General features: G+C 42.0%; 2 protein-coding genes and 2 pseudogenes across 4 annotated transcripts in view; 3 read left to right on the forward strand and 1 right to left on the reverse strand.

The window, feature by feature from the left end:
- LOC113042689 (LIM zinc-binding domain-containing Nebulette-like) overlaps window positions 1-11,255 on the forward strand; it is a 15,086-nt gene extending 3,831 nt beyond the window's left edge. Inside the window, exons 3-7 of one of the 2 annotated variants that reach the window (XM_026201713.1) lie at window positions 5,196-5,280; window positions 6,165-6,272; window positions 8,921-9,092; window positions 9,235-9,329; window positions 9,466-11,255. In XM_026201713.1, the coding sequence (XP_026057498.1) occupies window positions 5,196-5,280; window positions 6,165-6,272; window positions 8,921-9,092; window positions 9,235-9,329; window positions 9,466-9,645 (640 nt within the window). In that variant the 3' untranslated portion in view covers window positions 9,646-11,255. The remainder of the gene's footprint in view (window positions 1-5,195; window positions 5,281-6,164; window positions 6,273-8,920; window positions 9,093-9,234; window positions 9,330-9,465) is intronic. The other variant, XM_026201714.1, reaches the window with a different exon arrangement.
- The window catches only part of LOC113042671 (receptor-type tyrosine-protein phosphatase mu-like), a 673,064-nt pseudogene that overhangs the window by 444,021 nt on the left and 206,543 nt on the right, over window positions 1-22,500 (forward strand).
- On the forward strand, window positions 11,808-16,265 carry LOC113042684 (translocon-associated protein subunit alpha-like). Of its 2 annotated transcripts, XM_026201707.1 has the most exons (9): window positions 11,808-12,008; window positions 12,657-12,778; window positions 12,858-12,954; window positions 13,625-13,887; window positions 14,084-14,160; window positions 14,254-14,332; window positions 14,429-14,522; window positions 15,325-15,339; window positions 15,438-16,265. In XM_026201707.1, exons 1-9 carry the CDS (start codon window positions 11,942-11,944, stop codon window positions 15,503-15,505), a joined length of 882 nt encoding a protein of 293 aa, XP_026057492.1. In that variant the 5' UTR covers window positions 11,808-11,941; the 3' UTR covers window positions 15,506-16,265. The 2 variants fall into 2 exon arrangements, with proteins under 2 accessions (XP_026057492.1, XP_026057493.1); XM_026201708.1 differs by lacking the exon at window positions 15,325-15,339.
- The window catches only part of LOC113042668 (serine/threonine-protein phosphatase 4 regulatory subunit 1-like), a 10,955-nt pseudogene continuing 8,031 nt past the window's right edge, over window positions 19,577-22,500 (reverse strand).

Consider the following 22,500-nt stretch of genomic DNA (forward strand, 5'->3'; position numbering starts at 1 on the left):
TGCGTTCTGATGTTTGCGTTCACAAGTTTGCATTCAGATGTTTGTGTTATGATGTTTGCGTTCAGATGTTTGCGTTCATATGTTTGCGTTCAGATGTTTGCGTTCAGATGTTTGCGTTCAGATGTTTGCGTTCAGATGTTTGTATCCAGATGTTTCTGTTCAGATGTTTTCGTTCAGATGTTTGCGTTCTAATGTTTGCGTTCAGATGTTTGCGTTCATATGTTTGCGTTCACAAGTTTGCATTCAGATGTTTGCGTTATGATGTTTGCGTTCAGATGTTTGCATTCAGATGTTTGCGTTCAGATGTTTTCGTTCAGATGTTTGCGTTCAGATGTTTGCGTTCAGATGTTTGCGTTCAGATGTTTTCGTTCAGATGTTTGCGTTCTGATGTTTGCGTTTAGATGTTTTCATTCAGATGTTTGTGTTCTGATGGTCTCAGATGGAGCTGAAATGCATCTGAGGCTCATTAATACAGCAACAGCATTTCTCTTTCATCTTTAAATAAGGCAGCTTATATCACACAAGTGCTGAATTATATAATAACACATTATTAAACACATCACTGTATGTATATTTCTGTGTGTGTGTGTGTGTGTGTGTGTGTGCTGGTCAGTGTGAATGTGGGCCAAACGTGTGCCCTCAGGAGTGAAACACCCACACACCCCACGCTCACACTCTGAAACCACAGAGAGACGACAGAGACATGAGAGGCGGTGTGTGTGTGTGTGTGTGTGTGTGTGTTCAGAAGGTTCAACTCAATTCAATTCAAGTTTATTTGTATAGCGCTTTACACGATTCAATTCGATTCAATTAAGTTGCAAAGCAACTTAACAGAAAATTAATTTTCTACAATATTTAGTGGTGACTATGAGTTAATGTGCATATGACAGAAATTTATGGAAAAATAATACAAGACGTAGTCAGCCAGACGATGAACATTATTAACATCAGTTATTATATGACGCAGTCACACTTGTAGCAATATTCGTTAGTTCTGTTGTTGATTCAGGGTCAGCATCATCTGGGGTCCTCTGAGGGTCAGCATCATCTCTTCTCAGGTGTTCTGGATCCAGACTGGAGCTTGTGTAAATCCTAGTTACCACGGGATGAAGATCCAGCAGAAACAGAGAAACACATAGAGACATCATTAGCATAGCTGCTGATCCAACAAAGTACAATTAATTAGTTTAACCCAAGCTGAAGAATAAGAATGCACATTTTTTCATATACAGCTGCAGTCGCAAATTATGAGATGCATTATTTGAATGGTTGGCGAAAGAGATGTGTTTTTAATCTAGATTTAAAAAGAGAGAGTGTGTCTGAACCCCGAACATTATCAGGAAGGCTATTCCAGAGTTTGGGAGCCAAATGTGGGAAAGCTCTACCTCCTTTAGTGGACTTTGCTATCCTAGGAACTACCAAAAGTCCAGCGTTTTGTGACCTTAGGGTGCGTGATGGGTTGTAGCGTGGTAGAAGGCTAGTTAGGTACGCAGGAGCTAAACCATTTAGGGCCTTATAGGTAAATAATGATAATTTGTAACTGATACAGAACTTAATAGATAACCAGTGCAGAGACTGTAAAATTGGGGTAATATGATCATATTTTCTTGACCTGGTAAGGACTCTAGCTGCTGTATTGTGGACGACCTGTAGCTTGTTTATTGAAGAAGCAGGACAACCACCTAGAAGTGCATTACAATAGTCCAGTCTAGAGGTCATGAATGCATGAACTAGCTTTTCTGCATCAGAAACAGATAACATGTTTCGTAGCTTGGCAATGTTTCTAAGATGGAAGAATGCAGTTTTTGTAACATGGGAAATATGATTTTCAAAAGACAAGTTGCAGTCAAATATAACAAATTTTTGACTGTAGAGGAAGTAACCGTACATTCATCTAGTTGCAAATGTAATCTACGAGATTCTGTGTATTGTTTTTCGGTTCATTAAGTAATATATCTGTCTTATCCTAATTTAATATGTCAATCTCAATGTCACTTTTATTTATATAGCACCATTCAAACAAAACGTTGACCAATGTGCTAATAATAGGAAATATTTTAATAGGATCTTTTACATTTTTAACACACTCTGTTAGCTTAGATAATTGGGAAGTTTCATCTGGTCTCGTTGAGATATATAGCTGAGTATCATCAGCTTAACAGTGGAGACTAATCCCGTATTTTCTAATAATATTACCAAGGGGCAGCATGTATATTGAAAATAGAAGGGGACCTAGGACAAAGCCTTGTGGCACTCCATATTTTACTGATGATAAATGAGATGACTCCCCGTTTAAATAAACAAAATGTTAGCGATTGGACAGGTAGGATCTAAACCATCTTAGAGCCTGCCCTTGAATACCTGTATAGTTTTGTAATCGATCTATGAGTATGTCATGATCTATGGTGTCTGAAATTCTTCATACAGATCATTTTTATGTAGGAAGGTGCTCAATTGAGCAGACACAACTTTTTCTAAAATTTTAGACATAAATGGAAGATTTGAAATAGGCCTATAATTTGCCAGTACACTAGGATCTAGTTTTGGTTTCTTAATAAGAGGCTTGATAACCGCCAGCTTGAATGGTTTTGGGACGTGACCTAAAGATAACGACGAGTTTATGATATTGAGAAGCGGTTCTTCGGCTACAGGTAACAGCTCTTTCAGTAATTTAGAGGGTACAGGATCTAATAAACATGTTGTTGGTTTAGATACAGTGATAAGTTTATTTAGCTCTTCCTGTCCTATATTTGTAAAGCACTGCAGTTTATCTTTGGGTGCGATGGATGAAACTGAAGTGTTAGACGCTGTAGAATCTACATTCGCTATAGTGAAGCTTCTGTGAACATGGGCCTGTGCTTCATATGGAGACTGTGTTCAGCGTTTAGTGTGTACTTGATCTGTAGAAGCACATCTAACCCATAAGCACAGTGTGTGTGTGTGTGTGTGTGTGTGTGTGTGTGTGTGCGCTGATGCACCTACTCAGGTTAGTGTGTGTGGGCCGATCCAAGCGCTTCAGGCGTCCAGATTTCCTCATAGACTCATTTGAGCTGAGCTTCATCTCTGCACTCGCTTGTGTTTAATCATCACAGCACAGAGAAATGCAGTTATAAACACCACTGTTATCAGATACAGTGCTTGTGATTCAGTGTTTGTCTCCTGAAGCAGCGTCAGAACAGAAGTCAGATGTTTCCTAGAGTTTGAGCTCCAGCAGGATGTCCAGAGCCGCTCTCTGAAAAGGTTGAATCATATATTTATATCATATATCTGTGTTTATTATTAAAAAACCTACTGATGAGCGAGGTTTATAAACCTGGTCTGATTCAGGACAGATCATATTTGATATGATAGCATATACAGGTATGAGCAGGAGATGGGATGTTTCTTTATGAACTGATTCTGTCAGAGGATTCAGTCCTGGACCGAGCAGCTCTTCATGTGTGTCCTGAGAAGAGTTTCACTTGTTCGGGTGTGTGTGTGTGTGTGTGACTGGTCCTCACTAGTAGTGTTCCTCATGTGTTTCTGTGGTGGGTAGTTTAGTGGTAGGGTTAGGAGAAAATATAATTGACCTGATAGAAAATCAATAGAAGCCTAAGCAGTGTCCTCCCTAAAATAGCAAAACAAACGTGTGTGTGGGCCGTTGCTATGGAAACCTCTTCTTCTGGTCCGGTTCATTCAAGCGTGGTCACATGTGATATCACATCAAAGAGGAAGAGCTCGTTTGTGTGACGATGAAAACAAATGAGCTGAAATGATGAACAGAGCAGTTGATCTCGCTCACAAACATCTCCTTGTTATTTCCTTCCTGATCTCTGAGCGCTGTGAGCGTCCTCTGATCTGATCTCACCCGTGTGTCATCACGACTGATCGAGTGTGTGCTCTCTAGTAAGTGTGTGTTGGTGGAGACGGAGCCGTGATGGTAGCTGCTCCTGTTTTTCTGTTTCCTGCCGTGTTCTTTGGCTCAGACCCAGAGCTTCAGCGTCCCACAGAGCAGCTCTTTGTTTCTGAAGATTGAGCTTGAACTCACTAGAAGAGTTGCTAATGGAGACGAGAATAACTCTAGTCCTGAACACAACAGATGACCTGTTTAACACACACACACACACACATATACACACACACACACACACCCTCATATGCACACACTCATATGCACACACACACACACACACACACACACACACTCTCTCTCTGACACACACACACACACACACACACACACACACACTCTCTCTCTCTCTCTCTCTCACACACACACACACTCACACGTGTGGTTAGCAAGGCTGTGTTTATTTGAAAATACAGCGAAACAGTGAAATATTATTCTAGTGTAAATCATCTGTTTTCTGTGTGAATCTGTGTTAAAGTGTAATGTATTTCTGTGATGCTCCGCTGTATTTTCAGCATCATTCCTCCAGTCTTCAGTGTCACATGATCTTCAGAAATCAGAATAATATGATGATTGAAAACAGTTATTGTGTTAATCAGTGTTTCTGAATGAAAAAGATACAGTCCTGTTCAGGAAGGTTAAAGTCGTCAGCAGGTCGTTAGCGTGTCTCTGGAGAGGGTTATGGACTGTAATTGCTTGGTGTCCGAGAAACAAAAACACACTCCGATCACAAACAAACTCTGCTTTGAGCTTCTTCTGTGTGACCGAACAAACTCTGCTCATGATCTGGAGTCAGATTCACTTCAGATTCACACCGTTTCCTGAACTCATGCAGTCAGAGATGGAGGTCAGGGGAAATGTTCTTCCTTCAGGAAACAGTCACTCCCTCACTTCCTGTTCTGATGTTTGATTGACAGCTGCACCCGTGTGACCGGGAGCTGATTGGTTGTATGTGTTTGGGGGCGGGGTCAGGGGTTGTCAGGGAAACGCTCAGCTGATTCAGTGGGCATTCATGCTTTATTTTCGTCACACAATAGCAGTGATAAAAAGCCATTGTGTTATTTCCAGAGTTTGAGGAGATGATTATTACTGTGATTAGAGCAGAAGGTTATCGCTGCGTCACAGCAGAACAGAATCATTTTTAGCTCTCGTCGAGCATTAAAGGAAAAATCCACCCAAACATGACACGTTTATGATCTGTATTTCTGTGTATCACACGGCAGACGTTCACTAGAAACCACTCAGATTTGAACATGTAAGCAGCTGAAAATAAACTGTGATGAAACTGTTTGTGTTTTGTTTGCAGTCACTATCCCAAGACGTCGTTCACGATCGTGACGGACACACCGGAGAACCTGCGTCTGAAGCAGCAGACTGAACTACAGAGTCAGGTGAGAGTCACACCTGTGTCTGGATCTGGAGCTCGTCTCACTGAAGCTCACATCAGAGCATTAAGCAGAAACCCAAACGTGTTTCAGGATGGAGGTTCATGTAGAGCAGAAGCACACAGAAACACTGCAGATATCTGGAAACCGTGTCACACGTCTGTTATTAAACCTGGATGTTTGAGCACAAAGATTATCCTGAGCCAGCCTGGGAACTGAACAGAGAAGCGCTTGAGTGATAAATATTTCAGATTCTGCAGTGTTTGTGTTTCCAGACGTTCAGATGAGTTCGTTCGGATCATTCGCAGTGTTCGCTCGTTATGTTCAGTCGATTGAGATCGACGCTGATGTCCCACATATCACTGCACATTGTGTCTGTGTTTTACATCGGAGGACTGTGACCTAAAAACAGCTCACGGCTCATAAAACACTGCACTCACTGTAAAATATCACAGTGCTTGCGCTCATCAGGAAGTGAACCAGTCAAGATCTGGTCGATTCAGTCATAGTGAATCATTTCAGACTTCAGTGAAACCAGTTTAGATTTCTTTTAGCTTTTTAAACAAAACCCTTTTTACAGTGTGTGTGTGTGTGTGTGTGTGTCACACTGCTGACAGAAGGTGATGACAGACCAGAGCAGATGCTGCTCCTCTCGAAGAATCACTCTTCTGCAGGAAGTGATTCTTTAATTCATTCAGTTTGAATCTGCTAGAAGAGTCTCAGTCCTGCAGGAAGTGATTCGCTCTCTCTGAGCTGGTGCTGTCGGTCACATGCATGTGTTTGGGTCAGACTGTGATCACAGTATTGGTGACGGCGAGAGTCACTGTGATGTTTACTGTCAGAATGACTGTGACTGATTGAGCAGTGTTCTGACCTCATGGTGTTTGCAGGTGAGATACAAGCGAGACTTCGAGGAGAGCAAAGGCCGAGGCTTCAGTATCGTCACAGACACACCGGAGCTGCAGAGACTCAGAAGAACACAGGAGCACATCAGTAACGTATGATACCCCTGTGTGTGTGTGTGTGTGTGTGTGTGTGTGTGAGGTGCCTGGTCTCTGATAACAAACACACAATATCACACTACTGTCACTATGAATGAAAATGGACTGGAGCGACTCTGAGACGCAGGTGACTGTGTGACAGGATTGATTATATAGAATATGTGATATAATATCTTCAGAGTAAGGTCCCTGATGTGTCTGTGTCTCCGGAGGTCTGCTCCGCCGTGTGTGATGTCACTGTCAGCTGTTTCCACCCAGAGGTGGTGTTTTTATGTAATATTTCAAAATGCTCAAGTCCTGTAGTTTTCACATTCTTTATGTTTATGTTTATGTCACGTGATGCGGCCAGTAAACACTGCTCTGTAATTACAGCCAATGAAAAGAGGAAACAGGGCTTTAAACACGTTTACTCCACTGAACTTCCTGTGGTTTAGAGCTGCTGATGTTCACAGAGCTTCGTGTTTGAAGTCACTGGAAGTTTGTAAATTCTGTGTTTTCCATTTTTTATTACATTTGTAATATTCAAAAACATGTCTAATCAAATTCACTAAATTTGGATTCTGTGTTCAGATTTAATACAAATGTATAATCAAACACGTCAGAATCAATTGAGTTCATAAAATGCTAATAATTTAATCAATCTTTTAAAATATAATCAAGTGAAAATATAACAATTATTTTAATAAACATTTTTCAGTTTTATTCTTAAAGTAAAAGTTCAAAACATTATTTAAGATTTTACTCTATTCAGAAATATTATAAATTAAAACAAGAATTAAAACCATCTCCTGATTTAGTGAAATTCCTCAAAGATTATGTTTTATTCAGTTATCTGAAATCTTTAAAATCAGTAAAAATGAATTAAACATTTTCTGAAGTAGTTTTATAGTCTTCCTGTAGTCGAGATGCAAGTCAATATTTGTGTTGAGATGACTGGAGACTGAAATATTAATCAAGCTCTTCTGTGTTGTTGAGGATTGTTATGATCCGGTTGTGATGATGAATGTTGGAGCTGCAGGACTCATGGAGCGGCCCATATGGCATCTCACAGACGTTTGGCTGCAGAACCAACACACACGGCCAGATCAACACACACACACACACACACACACGCACACACACACGCACACACACACCCACACACACACACACACACTCACTCACACAAACACACACACACACACACGGCCAGATCAACACACACAAACACACAAACACACATACACACACACACACACATGGCCAGATCAACACACACACACACGGCCAAATCAACACACACACACACACACACACACGTTTGTTTTTGTGTAAAGTGTGTTCATCCCATAGGTGTAATGGTTTTTATTCTGTAGAAACTGTATATTCTATGTCCCTTCACCAACCCTACACCTAACCCTAACCCTCACAGGAAACTTTCTGCATTTTTACTTTCTCAAAAAAACTCATTCTGTATGATTTATAAGTGTTTTGAAAAATGGGGACATGGGTTATGTCCTCATAAGTCACCCTCTCCTTGTAATACCTGTGTCATACCCATGACATTATACAGAGTTGTGTCCTGATATGATACACACACACACACACACAGCCAGATCAACACACACACAGTTGTGATGAAATGTTGGGTTAGCTGGAACCACCAGGAGTTGTGTCTTAGTAAGGTTGAGCAGAAGGTCATGGTCACTCATCCAGCTAGAAATGTCACTCAAACAGAAATGAAATGCGAGCAGCTACCGTCGGATCATCTGGATGGAATGAGAAGTAGATCTGAGTATCATCAGCCCAGCAGTGATAGCAAAATCCATGCTTCTAAATGACAGATCCTAATGATGTCATGTAGATGGAGAAGAGAAGTGGTCCAAGTACTGAGCCTTGAGGAACCCCAGTAGCAAGAAGTTGTGACTTAGAAACTTCACCCCTCCAAGACACACTGAGAGCTCATACACAGCCAGATTCCACCTGACCAACACACATACATATGTGTTCCTGTGGCTCAGTGGTAGAGCATTGCGTTAGCAGTGTAAAAGGTTGTGGGTTCAATTCTAAGGGGACACATGATAGGTAAAAAATGTTAGCCTGAATGCACTGAAAGTCGCTTTGGATAAAACCATCTGCTAAATGCGTACATTTAAATGCATACATACTAATATAAAAGTGACGTGACATGTGGCCAAGTATGGAGACCATCTTCATTTATCCCCTCCAAAGTGCACACACTCCGTGAACACACACCCGGAGAAGTGGGCATCCAGGGAGCAGTTGTGGGTTCAGTGTCTTGCTCAAGGGCACCTCAGTCGTGGGTGAAGAGAGCACTGTTCATACACTTCCTCCGCCTACAATTCCTTCCGGCCTGAGACTCAAACTCACAACCTTTGGTTTACGAGTCCAACTCTCTAACCATTAGGCCACGACTTGCCCAATAGGTTTACACACACACACACACACACACACGCTGAAATCTCAAGACTGTGTTTCTATGAAAGCAGGACCATGGTGACGCCTGTGTTTGACATGACCACATTAAAACATGACTGACATGTCACATGCATGACGACACATGGGCTTATCAGAGACCAGACCGCACCGCAACACACACCTGAAGTGTGTGTGTGTGTGTGTGTGTGTGACGTTCTCTCTCTCAGGCGAAGTATCATGAGGAGTTCGAGCGCTTGCGGGGTCGAGGCGCCACACACACCCTCGATGAGCAACACATGGCACATCTCCATGGAGACCAGCTGATGGGCGCCGGCGACGGTTACCATGGCGTCCAGCCGCAGGTGGTTGAGATGGACCGTAGATCAGCAGGAGCCACTGGTCAGTCCATCACTAATACTCATTTTTAATATTAATATGATTCTTTCTGACTTTATGGAACTTCATGTGAGGTTTTAGTTTTATATTGTTATGTGTGTGTGTGAGTGAGAGCAGATGAAAGTGTTGGACTGTGTTTGTGCAGGTGTGTTCCAGCATCACTCCCATCATGCTCCGCAGCACCAGCAGGGTCACGCTCACATGCAGGCCGTCCGCAGCGTTCGCTCTCCTCCTCACACGGTGAGAGAAAACACAGCTCACGCCACACTGCGCTTCATCACACACACACACACACACACACACACACACACTTTTCTCTACAGTTGTTTGTATTATACTAGAATTTGTGTGACATTCACACAAGTGTTGTGTCCAGCAGAGGGTGTACCGGGCGCTGTATGATTACGCCGCTCACGATCACGACGAGGTTTCCTTCCGCGACGGAGACGTGATCGTTAACGTGCAGCCCATCGACGAGGGATGGATGTTCGGCACGGTCCAGCGCACCGGAAAGTCTGGCATGCTTCCGGCTAACTACGTGGAGTGTTTGCACTGAGATCATCATTCACACATGAACACAGCTTCTGTCTGCGTCTGTCATCACTGATCAGACAATCATCTGATTATACTCACACCAAAGCTTACTTCTGCCACAGATAACACTTTTTAAAAAAGGTAACTGCTTTTTTAGATGAACAGTTTATTTGCAAAAACAGATAACTCATGTTTTTTGTTATGTTTTCATTGATTTATTGTGTTTTAGCTGTATTTTTATTTAGTTATTTGTAACCTGATCAAAATAACCCAAATACAGTTTGATTGAGATTAATTTGAATACACTTGAAGAAAAAACATGATTTTCGAAAACTGTTAAAAATGGAGTTATCTGTTTTTGCAAATGAACCCTTCAGATCTTTTTTTTTCTTGCAACTAAGTTTATATCTCGATTTAGACTTTTTCTCTCTCAGAATTGAGATATAAACTCATAATCTTCAGACAAAAAGTCAAAATATCTAACACTTCTGAGTTTCTAACAACACTTTTTTCTCACAATTTTTGTCTGAATTATGCAGAAACATTTTAAATTGTCAGTTACTTTGTATGATTTTTATTCTGTGGCAGAAACAAGCTTCATGAGAATCAGATGAATTAATATCTGATCTATCTGAGGTTAATAATAATCCATAATTATATAATTGATATTTGAATGAGGCTGTAGTCACACTGATGATCTGTTTAATGATTCATGTTCTTCACCAGCGTTATGATGCCATCACACATTACTGGGACTAGTTCTGAAGCGATGTTAATTCAGGTTGTTCGTTTACTAATCAGTTCAGTTTCTGGAGCTTGAACAGGTTGATGATGTTCTAACATACGACTGTTTGTCAGCAGTCCAGATCTGCACAGAAGCCATGTGATGTAGAAAACAATCATCTACTGTATGTAGAAACCACTCTTTTTCTAATGTTTGATTTTAAAAAAGTTTTCTGAAGAGGATTAATGGATAAATGTGACCAGCTTTAGTGGCTCACTGTTCTGTTCATCACATAGACGTGATGTTCGCTTTAATTAATCACATTAGTTTGGTTTATTTACAGGAGTAACATGTTGATCTGTCATCAAACAGGCGTTTGATCAGCATGAACAGAGTCTGATGTGATCAGTGTTTGTGAACTCAATCATTCACAGAGGAACCGAACAGACAAACGATTCATTCGTTCAGTTGTCTATATGATTCAGTTCAGATCTGCTGATTCAATCATCTTTAGACTGTAAACAGTTGCATTTGCTGACAGTTAGAGCTCTGTCAGGTCTTCTTTTCTACTGATTGCACTGATTCACATAGTCTGAATCAGTGATTCACCTCAGAACGACTCTTTCTGAATCAGAGTTCTGTCAGATTTTAAGATGAGTAAAGTACGTGATAAATGCATGACACTGGATGCATTATAAGCTAAATATCAGCAGGTTGTGGGTGTGATTGTATGTGTTCGGATCGCAGGAGTATGGTGGGATCGAAGGGTTTTATTTACTTTATTATAAATCCTCTCATTTATCGTCACTTTGACCTATTTATCCACCTCATTGTCTTCTGTTAACATTATATAACTTGTAGTGTTCCACAGTTATTGACATTTTAATTAATAAAAAGCTTTGTTCAGCATTTTGTGTGATTGGTGCTCTGTCTCTGCGAGTGTGGCGCACGCGCGAATCTCAACGAATGCGACGTGTCTCTGTGCGTGTGACGTCAGCGCTGGCAGGATGGGGCGCATGCGCAGCGTGGGAGGCGCTGTAGGAGGCGCTGAGAATCGTTTAAATCACAGTACGGTGTTTGTTTTGTGGCAGTTTCACATTAGCATATAATCATGTACATGTATTTATTCTGATCGACAAATCCCATGCATGCATCCCAGAAAACTTTTAAAAATGTTTTTAAAACATAAACACTCAAAGTAATCTCAGTAGAATGTGATTGGATCATCCTAAACAAGCGCTAAGCAAGGTAACAGCTATCACGTGACATTGTTGCCTCGGTAGAAGCTTCGAAAACTATTTTACACCTAATTAATGCTATAATGGTAATCTATCGAACTTATAAAATGGAAAACACGCACAGAAGAGCTCATATATATTATTTAATAATTTAAGGCATTCGAACGCCCCGCCCATCGCCAGCGCCTCAATCGCGCTCATTTGATTTCTATAGCGACACGTGTCTCTGTGCGTGTGACGTCAGCGCTGTCCCGGATGAGGTCAGTGTGGACTTGTGCAGCGCTTCAGACGTGTCTTTCTGTCGTTTCTTCTCGTTTATTATCAGTGATTCTCCTTTGTTTCTCGTGATCAGAGTCATGAAACTGTTACAGAAGCTACTACTGCTGCTCTTGCTGGCGTTTCCCGCGACGCTGCTGCTGAAGGGTGAGTTTATTGAGCGTCATCAGGCCGCATCTCTCTGTAATATCTGAAATAATAACCAATAACGCGATCAGTGCACGGTTACTGATCGATAATGAGCGCTCTGGAGGTGCTCTTAGTGTGTGTATATATATATATATATATATAAGTGTGTGTGTGTGTGTGTGACGTGTCCTTCCGCGCCGCTCACACTCACTCAAACTCTCGGTGAATCGCATCAGAACCGAACACAAGCTTCACATTAACTCTCTCTTCTGTAGTGCACTGAAGCACTAGTGCCCTTCTGTCACTGTAGTGTTGATGACGTGTCACAGTACACACTCCTCACTCTTAAACATTACGAGTTCAATGCTTTTAAAGAAGTGTTTTCTGCTCACCAAGCCGGCTTTTATTTGATACAAAGTGCAGCTAACATTCTGGAATATTATTCTAATGTAAATCATCTGTTTTCTGTGTGAATCTGTGTTAAAGTGTAATGTATTTCTGTGATGCTCCGCTGTATTTTCAGCATCATTCCTCCAGTCTTCAGTGTCACATGATCTTCAGAAATCAGAATAATATGATGATTTACTGCTCAAGAAACATTTCTGATTATTATCAGTGTTGAACACAGTTTTGTGTGTGTGTGTGTGTGTGTGTGTGTGTGTCCAGGGCCGGTTGTTTCTGCACAGGATGCTACTGATGAAGAGGAGGCTGTGGATGAAGATGGAGCTGATGATGTGATGGATGAGGATGATGAAGCTGAGGTGGAGGATGATGAGAACACTGAACTAGTAAGAGAACTAACTATTATTAACCTCTCGTGGTCCGAGCGGTCAGTGCAGACACTCATGCTGTGGTTTCTTCTGTCAGACGGAAGAAAAAGAGGAAGAGGAGGAAGAAGCTCTGGTGGGAGAGATAAAGGCTTCACCCAACGCTGACACCACCATCCTCTTCGTCAAAGGAGAAGGTGAACGAGTCGAACACACACTCAGACGATGACACGTCTGTTCAGTGTCTCAATACTGCATCACCTTTGTTACTAAAATACATTATATTAATATCAAGACTTTGTTTAACTATAAAGACTTGTTTGATCATGAAGTTCTAATGTGAAACCTGTCACACTCGATCTCTTCACGTCTTGAGAGTTTAGTGTTTTATCAGTCAGAGCTCTTCTAGTGTAACTGTAGAAGTGTTCAGCTTCATCTAGACTCAAATCTCTCCTGATTGTGATCCAGTAAAGGTCAGAATAAGGTCAGTAATATCTCCAGATGAACTCTTCCTGGACTGAAGCAGCTCAGCTTTACTTGATTCTCCATCAATCATGTTTTAGAGTCTCAAATCTGATCCTCAGGATCTTTTGAGGAGCGTTTGTTTCCAGAAGCTTTACTTTCACTGTTCCTCAGCGGAGGAATGATCTTCACAAGCCTCCAGAACATCTCACATCTTCTGAGGAGCCTTGATTTCTTCAGCTCTCAGTCTCTGTGTTATATTTGCGGATCATTCACATTAATTTCATCGCATAAATCTCAGCGTGTTATTTCAGAGTCAGTGTTTAGTTTCTGATCTGGAGGTGAACTCTGATTCACTGATGGGAGTTTCTTCTGTCGCTCTTTCGTTCTCTTCCTGAATGGCAGATTTTCCCGCCAACAACATCGTGAAGTTCCTGCTGGGATTCACTAATAAAGGCTCGGAGATGTTCGTGGTGGAGTCTCTAGACGCTTCCTTCCGTTACCCGCAGGACTTCCAGTTCTACATCCAGAACTTCACAGCGCTGCAGCTGGGGACCGAGGTTCCTCCTCAGCGTCAGGCCTCCTTCGAGTACTCCTTCATCCCTGCGGAGCCCATGGGGGGGCGGCCCTTCGGCCTCGTCATCAACCTCAACTACAGGGACAGCAGCGTGAGTGTGTGTGTGTGTGTGAGAGAGAGGGAGTGTGTGTGTGAGAGAGAGAGAGAGAGGGAGTGTGAGTGTGTGTGTGTGCGCGAGAGAGAGAGAGTGCGTGAGAGAGGGAGAGGGAGTGTGTGTCTGTGTGTGTGAGCAGAACGTCTCTGGACTCGATCCTCTCTCGCTCACTCGTCTCCTTCTTCTGTTTCAGGGGAACGTGTTCCAGGACGCTGTGTTCAATCAGACGGTCACCATCACTGAGAGAGAGGACGGTCTGGACGGAGAGACGTAAGTGTGCTGCAGCGAGAGAGGAGATCAGGCTCTGGGCAGCAGGCGGCGCTCTGATCGTGTGTGTGTGTGTGTGTGTGTGTGTGTGCGCAGGATCTTCTTGTACGTGTTCCTGGCGGGTCTCGGTCTGCTGCTGGTGGTCGGCCTTCATCAGCTGCTCGAGTCACGCAAGGTGAGACGCTCATCATCATCATCCGCTCTTCATCATTACCCTGCTGTCAGAGTCTGTGCTTCAGTGTGTGTGTGTGTGTATGTGTGTGTGTCACAGAGGAGACGGCCCGCAGCTAAAGTGGAGATGGGAACCTCGAGTCACAATGATGTGGACATGAGCTGGATCCCACAGGAAACACTCAACCAGATCAGTGAGTGTCAGCCAATCACAGACTGATACACTGATTCACACACACTGGGTTCACAGCCAATCAGATGACTCGAATAGTCTTTAAATTAGAGTTTAGTTTACAGCATTTCTCTAAAATACTCCACAATCCACCAAAATAAAGCTTGAAGATTTAGTTTTGGAACTAGTAGTGTAAAAAAATCACATGTATTTGTTTTACAAAACCGTTATAATTAGTGCTGTCAAACAATTACTCACGCCCAAAATAAACATTATTTGTGTGTGTAGTGTATATGTTATGTATAAATATACATGTGTATATTTCAGAAACTTTATTTTTATATTAAATGTTTATAATTCTTTTTTTTTATATATATATACTGTGTGTGTGTGTGTGTGTGTGTATTTATAATAATAATGCATAATAGACTGAACACACACATTATGCAAACAATGTGATTATAATGAATGAAAACAGTTCTGTCTTCATATTTTATATTTAGAGGACAAAACTGATAATAATAGGCTTACAATAACACTTATCATTGATGATAAAAATCTATTATATTGGAAAAAGGTGATATATATTCTTGGCACAGTGAGATATATATATATATATATATATATATATATATATACTTCAGCTGTGTGTCGTGACTAGTGATTGAAGTATTGACAACTTTAGGTAAATATCTGAGTCCAGGGTGAGTTTGTGTCTGATCTGCTCTGGTCTTCCTCCTCTCTCTCTCTCTCTCTTTCTCTCTCTCTCGCTCTCTCTCTCACGCTGCTCTTCGTCTCTTCTCCTCTTCCTCTCATGAGCTCAGTGGCGAGTCGGCGAGGTGAGCGTTGATTCCTATCTTTCTGTCCTCTGATCTTCATCATGTGACTCGCGTCTGATCATGTGACTGACGTGTGTGTGTGTGTGTGTGTTTCTCAGATAAAGCGTCTCCTGGACGATCTCCACGCAAGAGGACTCAGAAACGCTCGGCCGGATCGGACGAGTGAGACACACCATCTTCATCTTCATCTGTGTCTACAGTGAGACGGAGAGTCTGTCCATCACTGGACGCCAACAGAGACTGATACACACACACACACACACACAGACACACACTCACATGTACAGGCCGTTTTTTAAAGTGACAGTGCGCGAGGAGTTGGCCGCTCAAGCTTCTGTCGGTCTGCTTTATTTTAATCAGAGCGTCTGGATTCTTCTGATCGTTGTCTTCGGTGAGGACTGATGCTCTGAGCTTCACTCTTCATCATCACCGCTTCTTCTGTCCGAACATCAGTCGATCACGACTCGTTTGTTTGCAGGAGCAGCATGATTCATTTCATTTCTCTGGTTTTCTTCATGATTTGCGTGTTGTGACGCTGATGTCATGTGATCTGGTCATGTGACTCGAGGACACGCCACTTCTTTTTTTGACAGAAGACTGTTGTCTTTTTTTCTTGTTTTGTTTTCGTTCAGTCTGATAAAGTGTCAGCTGTGAGCGAGTGCTGATGTACAGATTGAAATGTACTTGGAAAAATACAAATAAACTGAAATGACAAAAGTGTTTTCTTCCGTGTGATGTCTCTGGTCGTATCTTTAGTTCCTGGATGTGAGGATTCAGTTTTCATCTGTTTCTGTGAGTTTAAACTTGTAGTTCACCCTTCTATAAATGAAGGCTTTAAGTCTTAAATGATGACAAGAAGTCTTGTTTTCTGAGTCACTGAACAAAATGGAAATATGAAAATAAAAATTGTTTATCCTTTTGTTAGATATTTGCTTTTGATTGAATTATAAACTCAATTTAGATGAGTTCTTTGTCTTCGATTTCCTTTATTTGTTCTTGAAAAGCTTTATATTCAGGAATCTGTTCAGATCTTGAGCTCCATGAACCCCCACAGCTGAATTAATGTGTGATGGTTAATAAATCATTATTACTGATGGAAATACTTTGCGTTATGAGTGACGTGTTTTGTCTGAACATTTGAAATTTACCTTCCTGCATCTTTCCATTCATTATGCAGCGATATTCCTAACAGAAGGATCATGTGACACTGAAGACTGGAGGAATGATGCTGAAAATACAGCGGAGCATCACAGAAATACATTACACTTTAACACAGATTCACACAGAAAACAGATGTTTTGAATAGTAATAAGTTAAATTTTTTAACAAATAAATGCAGCCTTGTGTCTTTAAGGCGCCCGTCTGTCTGTGTGTGTGTGTGTGTGTGTGTGTGTGTGAGAGAGAGAGAGAGAGTTCTGGAGTTTCTGAGTCTCCTCGGGTTTTCAGATGGTTCCTCTGGAGTTTCGCGCGCGTCTGTGTTTGAGAGATTAATGTAACACGCGCTCGATACTTTCACACTGATAGTCTTTGATGTCGCCGCTCAGTCTGTCAGTCAGGCGCGCTTTGTCTTTGATGTTTGAGCTGTTTGTTTATTGCGCCTCTCTCTCTCTCTCTCTGTGTGTGTGTGTGTGTGTCTCTCGTCAGTGTGCTTCTGTAGGTTCGGTTCGTAATGCAGCCTTCATCTTCATCTTCTGTAATAAAGCACTGTGCGCCAGTGACGTCAGCAAGTGTCTCACTCAGGTAAGAGTCTCTCATTCTCAGTGTTTATGTTGGTTTGAAGGATCACAAACACACAGAAGCTCGAAGCTGAAGTTCAGTGAATCGCAGCAGCTTTATGCTGCAGTGTGTCTACATATCTGCAATATGTCAGTATATCATGTTTATCACACTGTCTGCTCATACAGTCACAGTGTGTTGTGTGTCTAAATCTTAAATGCTGTGAGACTGAGCTGTTGGTGTTGCTGGATCGGTTTGGTGTTTCTCTGAATGTGATTCAGGGTTGAGGAATATTTATGAATTATGATGTTTCTGAAGGAGTCTCTTCTGCTCTCCAAAAATGTGTTTATACAGTCAGAATCTGGAATATTATTCTAATGTAAAACAGCTGTTTTCTGTGTGAATCTGTGTTAAAACCTGCACCAGAACGCCCTCGTCCTCAAAGCATCTCACCCTCGCACGTGTCAGTGATTATGAATAGATTAAATGAAACAGGACAAATTTAATCTTGACAAACTATGTATCATTATAAAGATCTAAGCCTCAAGCATCGACGACAGATCGCTGTTTTTCAATGGAAAGCTTATAAAGACTGTATTTGCTACATTTGTGTAAGCAGTACACATAAAAACATGAACATTAGAAACGCTGTACATACCAGATCCGTCGTAATAACGAGTCATAAACACATCCACAGCTGTAAATCCCGGTTCAGTTAGAAAGGTAAGGGTCCACTGAACAACATCTCATGAAGCACGTTTAGTCCAACGAAGCAATAACGTTGTAATATGGATCATAATTCCTTTGTTTACGTTTCATGTCTTCAGCGACAGAACTGTTTGCGTCCGTTATGGAATAACTCACGGTCGGAAACTGCGTCTTTGTAGAAAAACACGGCATGGTTTTGCAGCGTAAAGTGTCACAAACAGAATGAAGCGATCCACCGGAAAAAAGAATGAATTAAAAATAGGCGGAAGATCGTTTATTTGAATTTGGCGCTCTCTCCTGGAGCATGTGACGCGCTCTGACGCACCTGTCAGCTGATGGAGGCGGAGCTTACAGCGTCGTTTTTCTTTGTTTCTTTTATTTTTAAACAGTTTTTATATATGTGAGAGTGTGTTTTATGTTGAATGTGAATGTATCTGCATGATAACCATCTGTTTGAGTGCAAACCAGCTCGCTATCACTGTATGATCACGGCTATCAAAGTGAACGTGTCTATATGAATAGAGAGAGTGGATTATTTACTTTGGCACATTTGTGTTATTACCATCTGTATAAGTGGCCATCAGCACATCAGCACTTATTTTCATCATAATTCATTGTAAAAGATGCATTTTTAGCAGTCTGTAATTGGCAAACAAAGTTAAATGCTTTTTTTTATTATTATTATTATTTTTTTTCTTACTCAAATTATTCTTATTGTATTTTTCTAGGGCTCAAATAAATAATTTATATGATGTCTAGGTTTCTGTCTAGTGTTTTATAATTGAAAAAAAAAACTATGCAGTGGTATGTTTATTGACTAAATAGTTTGTAGAAGCCTTCAATACTATTGGGAAATATATTTTCTTATATTGGGGGGTGGGGGGTGTAGACATATTCTCATAAAAATATTTGCAGGAGTCTAATTTTTCATTATATTTTATTCAGATTTGAAATAGAAACTCATGAGACATGTGGCTTTCAACCCATTACTTTTCTAGATTTCTCCAGGACTCATTTCATGTATTTTTATATCAAATAAAAAAATATTTAAGAGTGGTAAAAAAAATTCAAGGCACTTCAGTGTCTATAACTTTTAATATTTTTGAGCATTATCAAATCTGGTTGATAAAAAGTGAAGCCCAAAGGGTCTTCTTTCTAAAGACACCACAAGTATGTTTCTAACACACTGAAGTAGGAAACTATTAAAATTATAAGTTTGATAGAGCACTTTCAGCTGTGAGTCCCATAATGGGGGGTGCTGGCTAACAGGTTAAAGTGTAATGTATTTCTGTGATGCTCCGCTGTATTTTCAGCATCATTCCTCCAGTCTTCAGTGTCACATGATCTTCAGAAATCATGATAATATGATGATTATATGATGATTAATGCTCAAATTCTGTAGAATTATCGGTTCATATCTGATGCACCAGTTTCCTCTCTGCACAGGTTTCTCCGATTCAGAAAACACACACACACACACACACACACACACACAGTATAAGAACCTGAAGAATGCCAGAATGAGCTCAGACCGCACAGGATTAACCCTGCGTGAACACGGCTCAGAGTCTCAGGATGAAGAGCACAGCCGAACCGGTTCTGAACCTTGACCTGGAAGTCTGAAGATTGAGTTCTAGTAAGTGTGTGGTTCACAGTTGTGAGAAAATGGGGAATTGTGTAAGCAATCCAGAAAAACTATCATTTATTTGTTAAGAGCTATGGAAGAACAGCACTAATATGAAGGATCATCAGTGAACTGTGTTATTAATAAAGGCAATTTTACCTCATGATCGCTTCAGTGAACGAACAGCAGTGATTGTGTGTGAAACTTTATTGGACAGATTAAGAGAATATGATCAGCGCTCTCCATGATCACAAACACAGCTGTATGTACAGAATCATTAAAACTCTCTGCTCATCTGTTGAGTGTTCAGTTAAAAACGTTCATGAGAAACGAAACGCCGCGTCCGTCTGAGCAACAATGTGCTGCGATTAAAAGAGCGACGCTCAGCCCTTGAGACCAGAGTCTGCAGACGCTCAAGTGTTCTCTGGAGGAGGAAGACACGATTAAGGCTTCTGTGGTGAAGTCAGAGAGGTGCATTCTGGGCCAGCGGGTCAGTAGGTGGAGGACGTGGTGCTCATGGCGTCCTCGTTCAGACGTGTGCTGCTGGGGTGAACGCTGGCGAAGTATTTGACGTCTTTATCCACATCTGTCTGCAGAGAGACGAGTGTGTGCTCCAGCGCCTCCTGCTGACCGTTCACCGAGCTCACAAAATACTCTACACACACACACACAGAGAGAGAGAGAGAGAACATGAGCCAGAGCACGCACACACACACGCACACACACACACACACACACACACACCTCGCTCCAGCAGCGTCTGCCGCAGGGTTTTGGCCAGCAGCACACGGACGTTAGGGACCGGATCAGACGCCAGCTGAAGAAGAGGAGGAAGAAGATGCTCGGAGAACTGCTCCAGAGACAGACACTCCTCCTCTATAGACAGCTGAGCAGAGACGAGACGTCAGGAGCCGCACGACACCCATGATGAGGATGATGATGATGATGATGAAGAGCACGGCTCACCTGACAGACGAAGGCAAACGCCTGACGACCGGACCACTTCTGAGAGTGACAGAACTTCTCCACCAGCTCTCCCAGAAAACTGACCAGCAGAGACGAACACGACGACAGCTTCCTGATGATCTCGCTCACCTGCACACATCAGACACGCAAGAGATTCACGGAGAACCACTCACGGAGAACCACTCAGAACGATTCAGAGGATTGAAAAAAATAGTAAAAAAGTAGCAGCACAAAAAAATAAAATAAAAGGACATTTAAAAAAAAAAAATGCATAAAAATGAAAAAAATAAAATAAAAAAATAAATATACAGAAAAAAAGAAGGGGATTAAAAAAGTTATAAATAAAGAAAAAATATATAATTAATAAAATATTTTTTTATAAATATGAAAATTATAAAATCATGAAAATTATAAAAATAATAATGAATGATTTGCTTTTTGCAATAAGTGCAAAAAGTAAAAAAAATACATAAAAGGAGGAAAAAAAAACAAAAAACAAAACAGAAAAATAAAGCGAGTGAGTGAGGAGTGTGTGTGGTCAGTACCAGTCTGTAGGACGTCCAGCGCACAGACGACACGCGGTCAGAACACAGACACAGAGCCAGCGGCCGCAGATAATCATGAACATCCTGAGCACTGTACAGCTCCAGCAGCAGCACCAGCTGCCTGTGACACACACACACACAGGTCAGAACACACACACACACACACAGACACACACACACAGAGAGAGGGATCGTACTCGGCCAGCTCGGAGCGAAACCTCCAGTTACGACTGTTATCTGTCACCAGAAACTCCTGCAGCTGATACAGATACTTCCTCCGAGTGTCCTGATGCAGCAGCTGCAAGACACACACACACACACACACACACACCATCATCACCATCCTCCTCCAGAAACAAGCCTGACCACCGGCCAGACTGTCTTTCTCAAAACCCCAAGAAAGACAAATAAATAAGAAGGAGAGACCCCCCAGGAATGAGGAACACAGACACTGCTCTGTGCAGAAACCTTGAGGAAGTCGTAGAGGTGCTTGAGGACGCCGATGCGAACCTCGTCCAGATCCTTCAGGAAGCTGTTGAAGATGGGCACCAGATGAGCAGCGGTCAGCTGATCTCCCAGAATCAGAGCCAGCTCATGGATGGAGAACGCTAGTGTCCGCCGCACCTTCCACTGACACACACACACACACACACACACACACACACACACACACACACACACACACACACACGCGGTCAGCACCTGCTCTCATTCCAGTGCCTGTTGTTAGGGTTACACACACACCCTCTCTCTCTCACACTCTCTCCCACACACACCCTCTCTCTCCCACACACACACTCTCACACTCTCTTCCACACACACACACACTCTCTCTCTCTCTCACACCCTCTCCCACACACACACACACACACACTCTCACACTCTCTCCCACACACACACTCTCACACTCTCTTCCACACACACACACACACACACTCTCTCTCTCTCTCACACCCTCTCCCACACACACACACACACACTCTCACACTCTCTCCCACACACACACTCTCACACTCTCTTCCACACACACACACACACTCTCTCTCTCTCTCACACCCTCTCTCTCTCACACACACACACTCTCTCTCACACACTCTCTCCCACACACACACACACACCTGCATGTCGGAGGCCAGCGTCTCGTAGGTGTCGCGCAGGCAGTGCCAGTTCTGTCGTCCCAGGGTCAGAGCGACTCCAGGCAGACTGAAGGCACAGTGCCTCGCGATCTCCATATCCACCGTCTGAGCGCGAGACGGGTCCGTCATCGACAGATACTGCTCCAGCAGCGCCTGGGGAACCACATCCTGCAGCACAGCATCATGGGAAGGAGTCGTCAGAGCAGTGCATCATGGGAACGAGTTAGGGATGTTCATTTTAACCAGTTAACCGTTAAATAAAATAGTAATAATTAAATAAAATATAATTTTTTTTGCAGCATTGTTTAAATTACTGAACCCCTCTGGTCCCACTTTGTAAAAAAAAAAAAAAAAACCTTCTCGTGGCCTGAAGAATTATAAAGGACTAAGAATATGCAGCCTACAGGATTTACATTACTGTATTAACAGAATTGAATTGATTGTGATGAACAGTACTAGTAAATAA

Source organism: Carassius auratus, chromosome 24 (genome assembly GCF_003368295.1).
Source record: "Carassius auratus strain Wakin chromosome 24, ASM336829v1, whole genome shotgun sequence".
NCBI classification, from domain to species: Eukaryota; Metazoa; Chordata; class Actinopteri; order Cypriniformes; family Cyprinidae; genus Carassius; species Carassius auratus.

Excerpts from the sequence above, each read along its gene's own strand:
- LOC113042684 (XM_026201707.1), top strand. The coding sequence starts at position 11,942 with ATGAAACTGTTACAGAAGCTACTACTGCTGCTCTTGCTGGCGTTTCCC. Across the intron at positions 14,161-14,253 it reads GACGGTCTGGACGGAGAGAC|GATCTTCTTGTACGTGTTCC; the intron begins GTAAGTGTGCTG and ends GTGTGTGCGCAG. Across the intron at positions 14,333-14,428 it reads AGCTGCTCGAGTCACGCAAG|AGGAGACGGCCCGCAGCTAA; the intron begins GTGAGACGCTCA and ends TGTGTGTCACAG.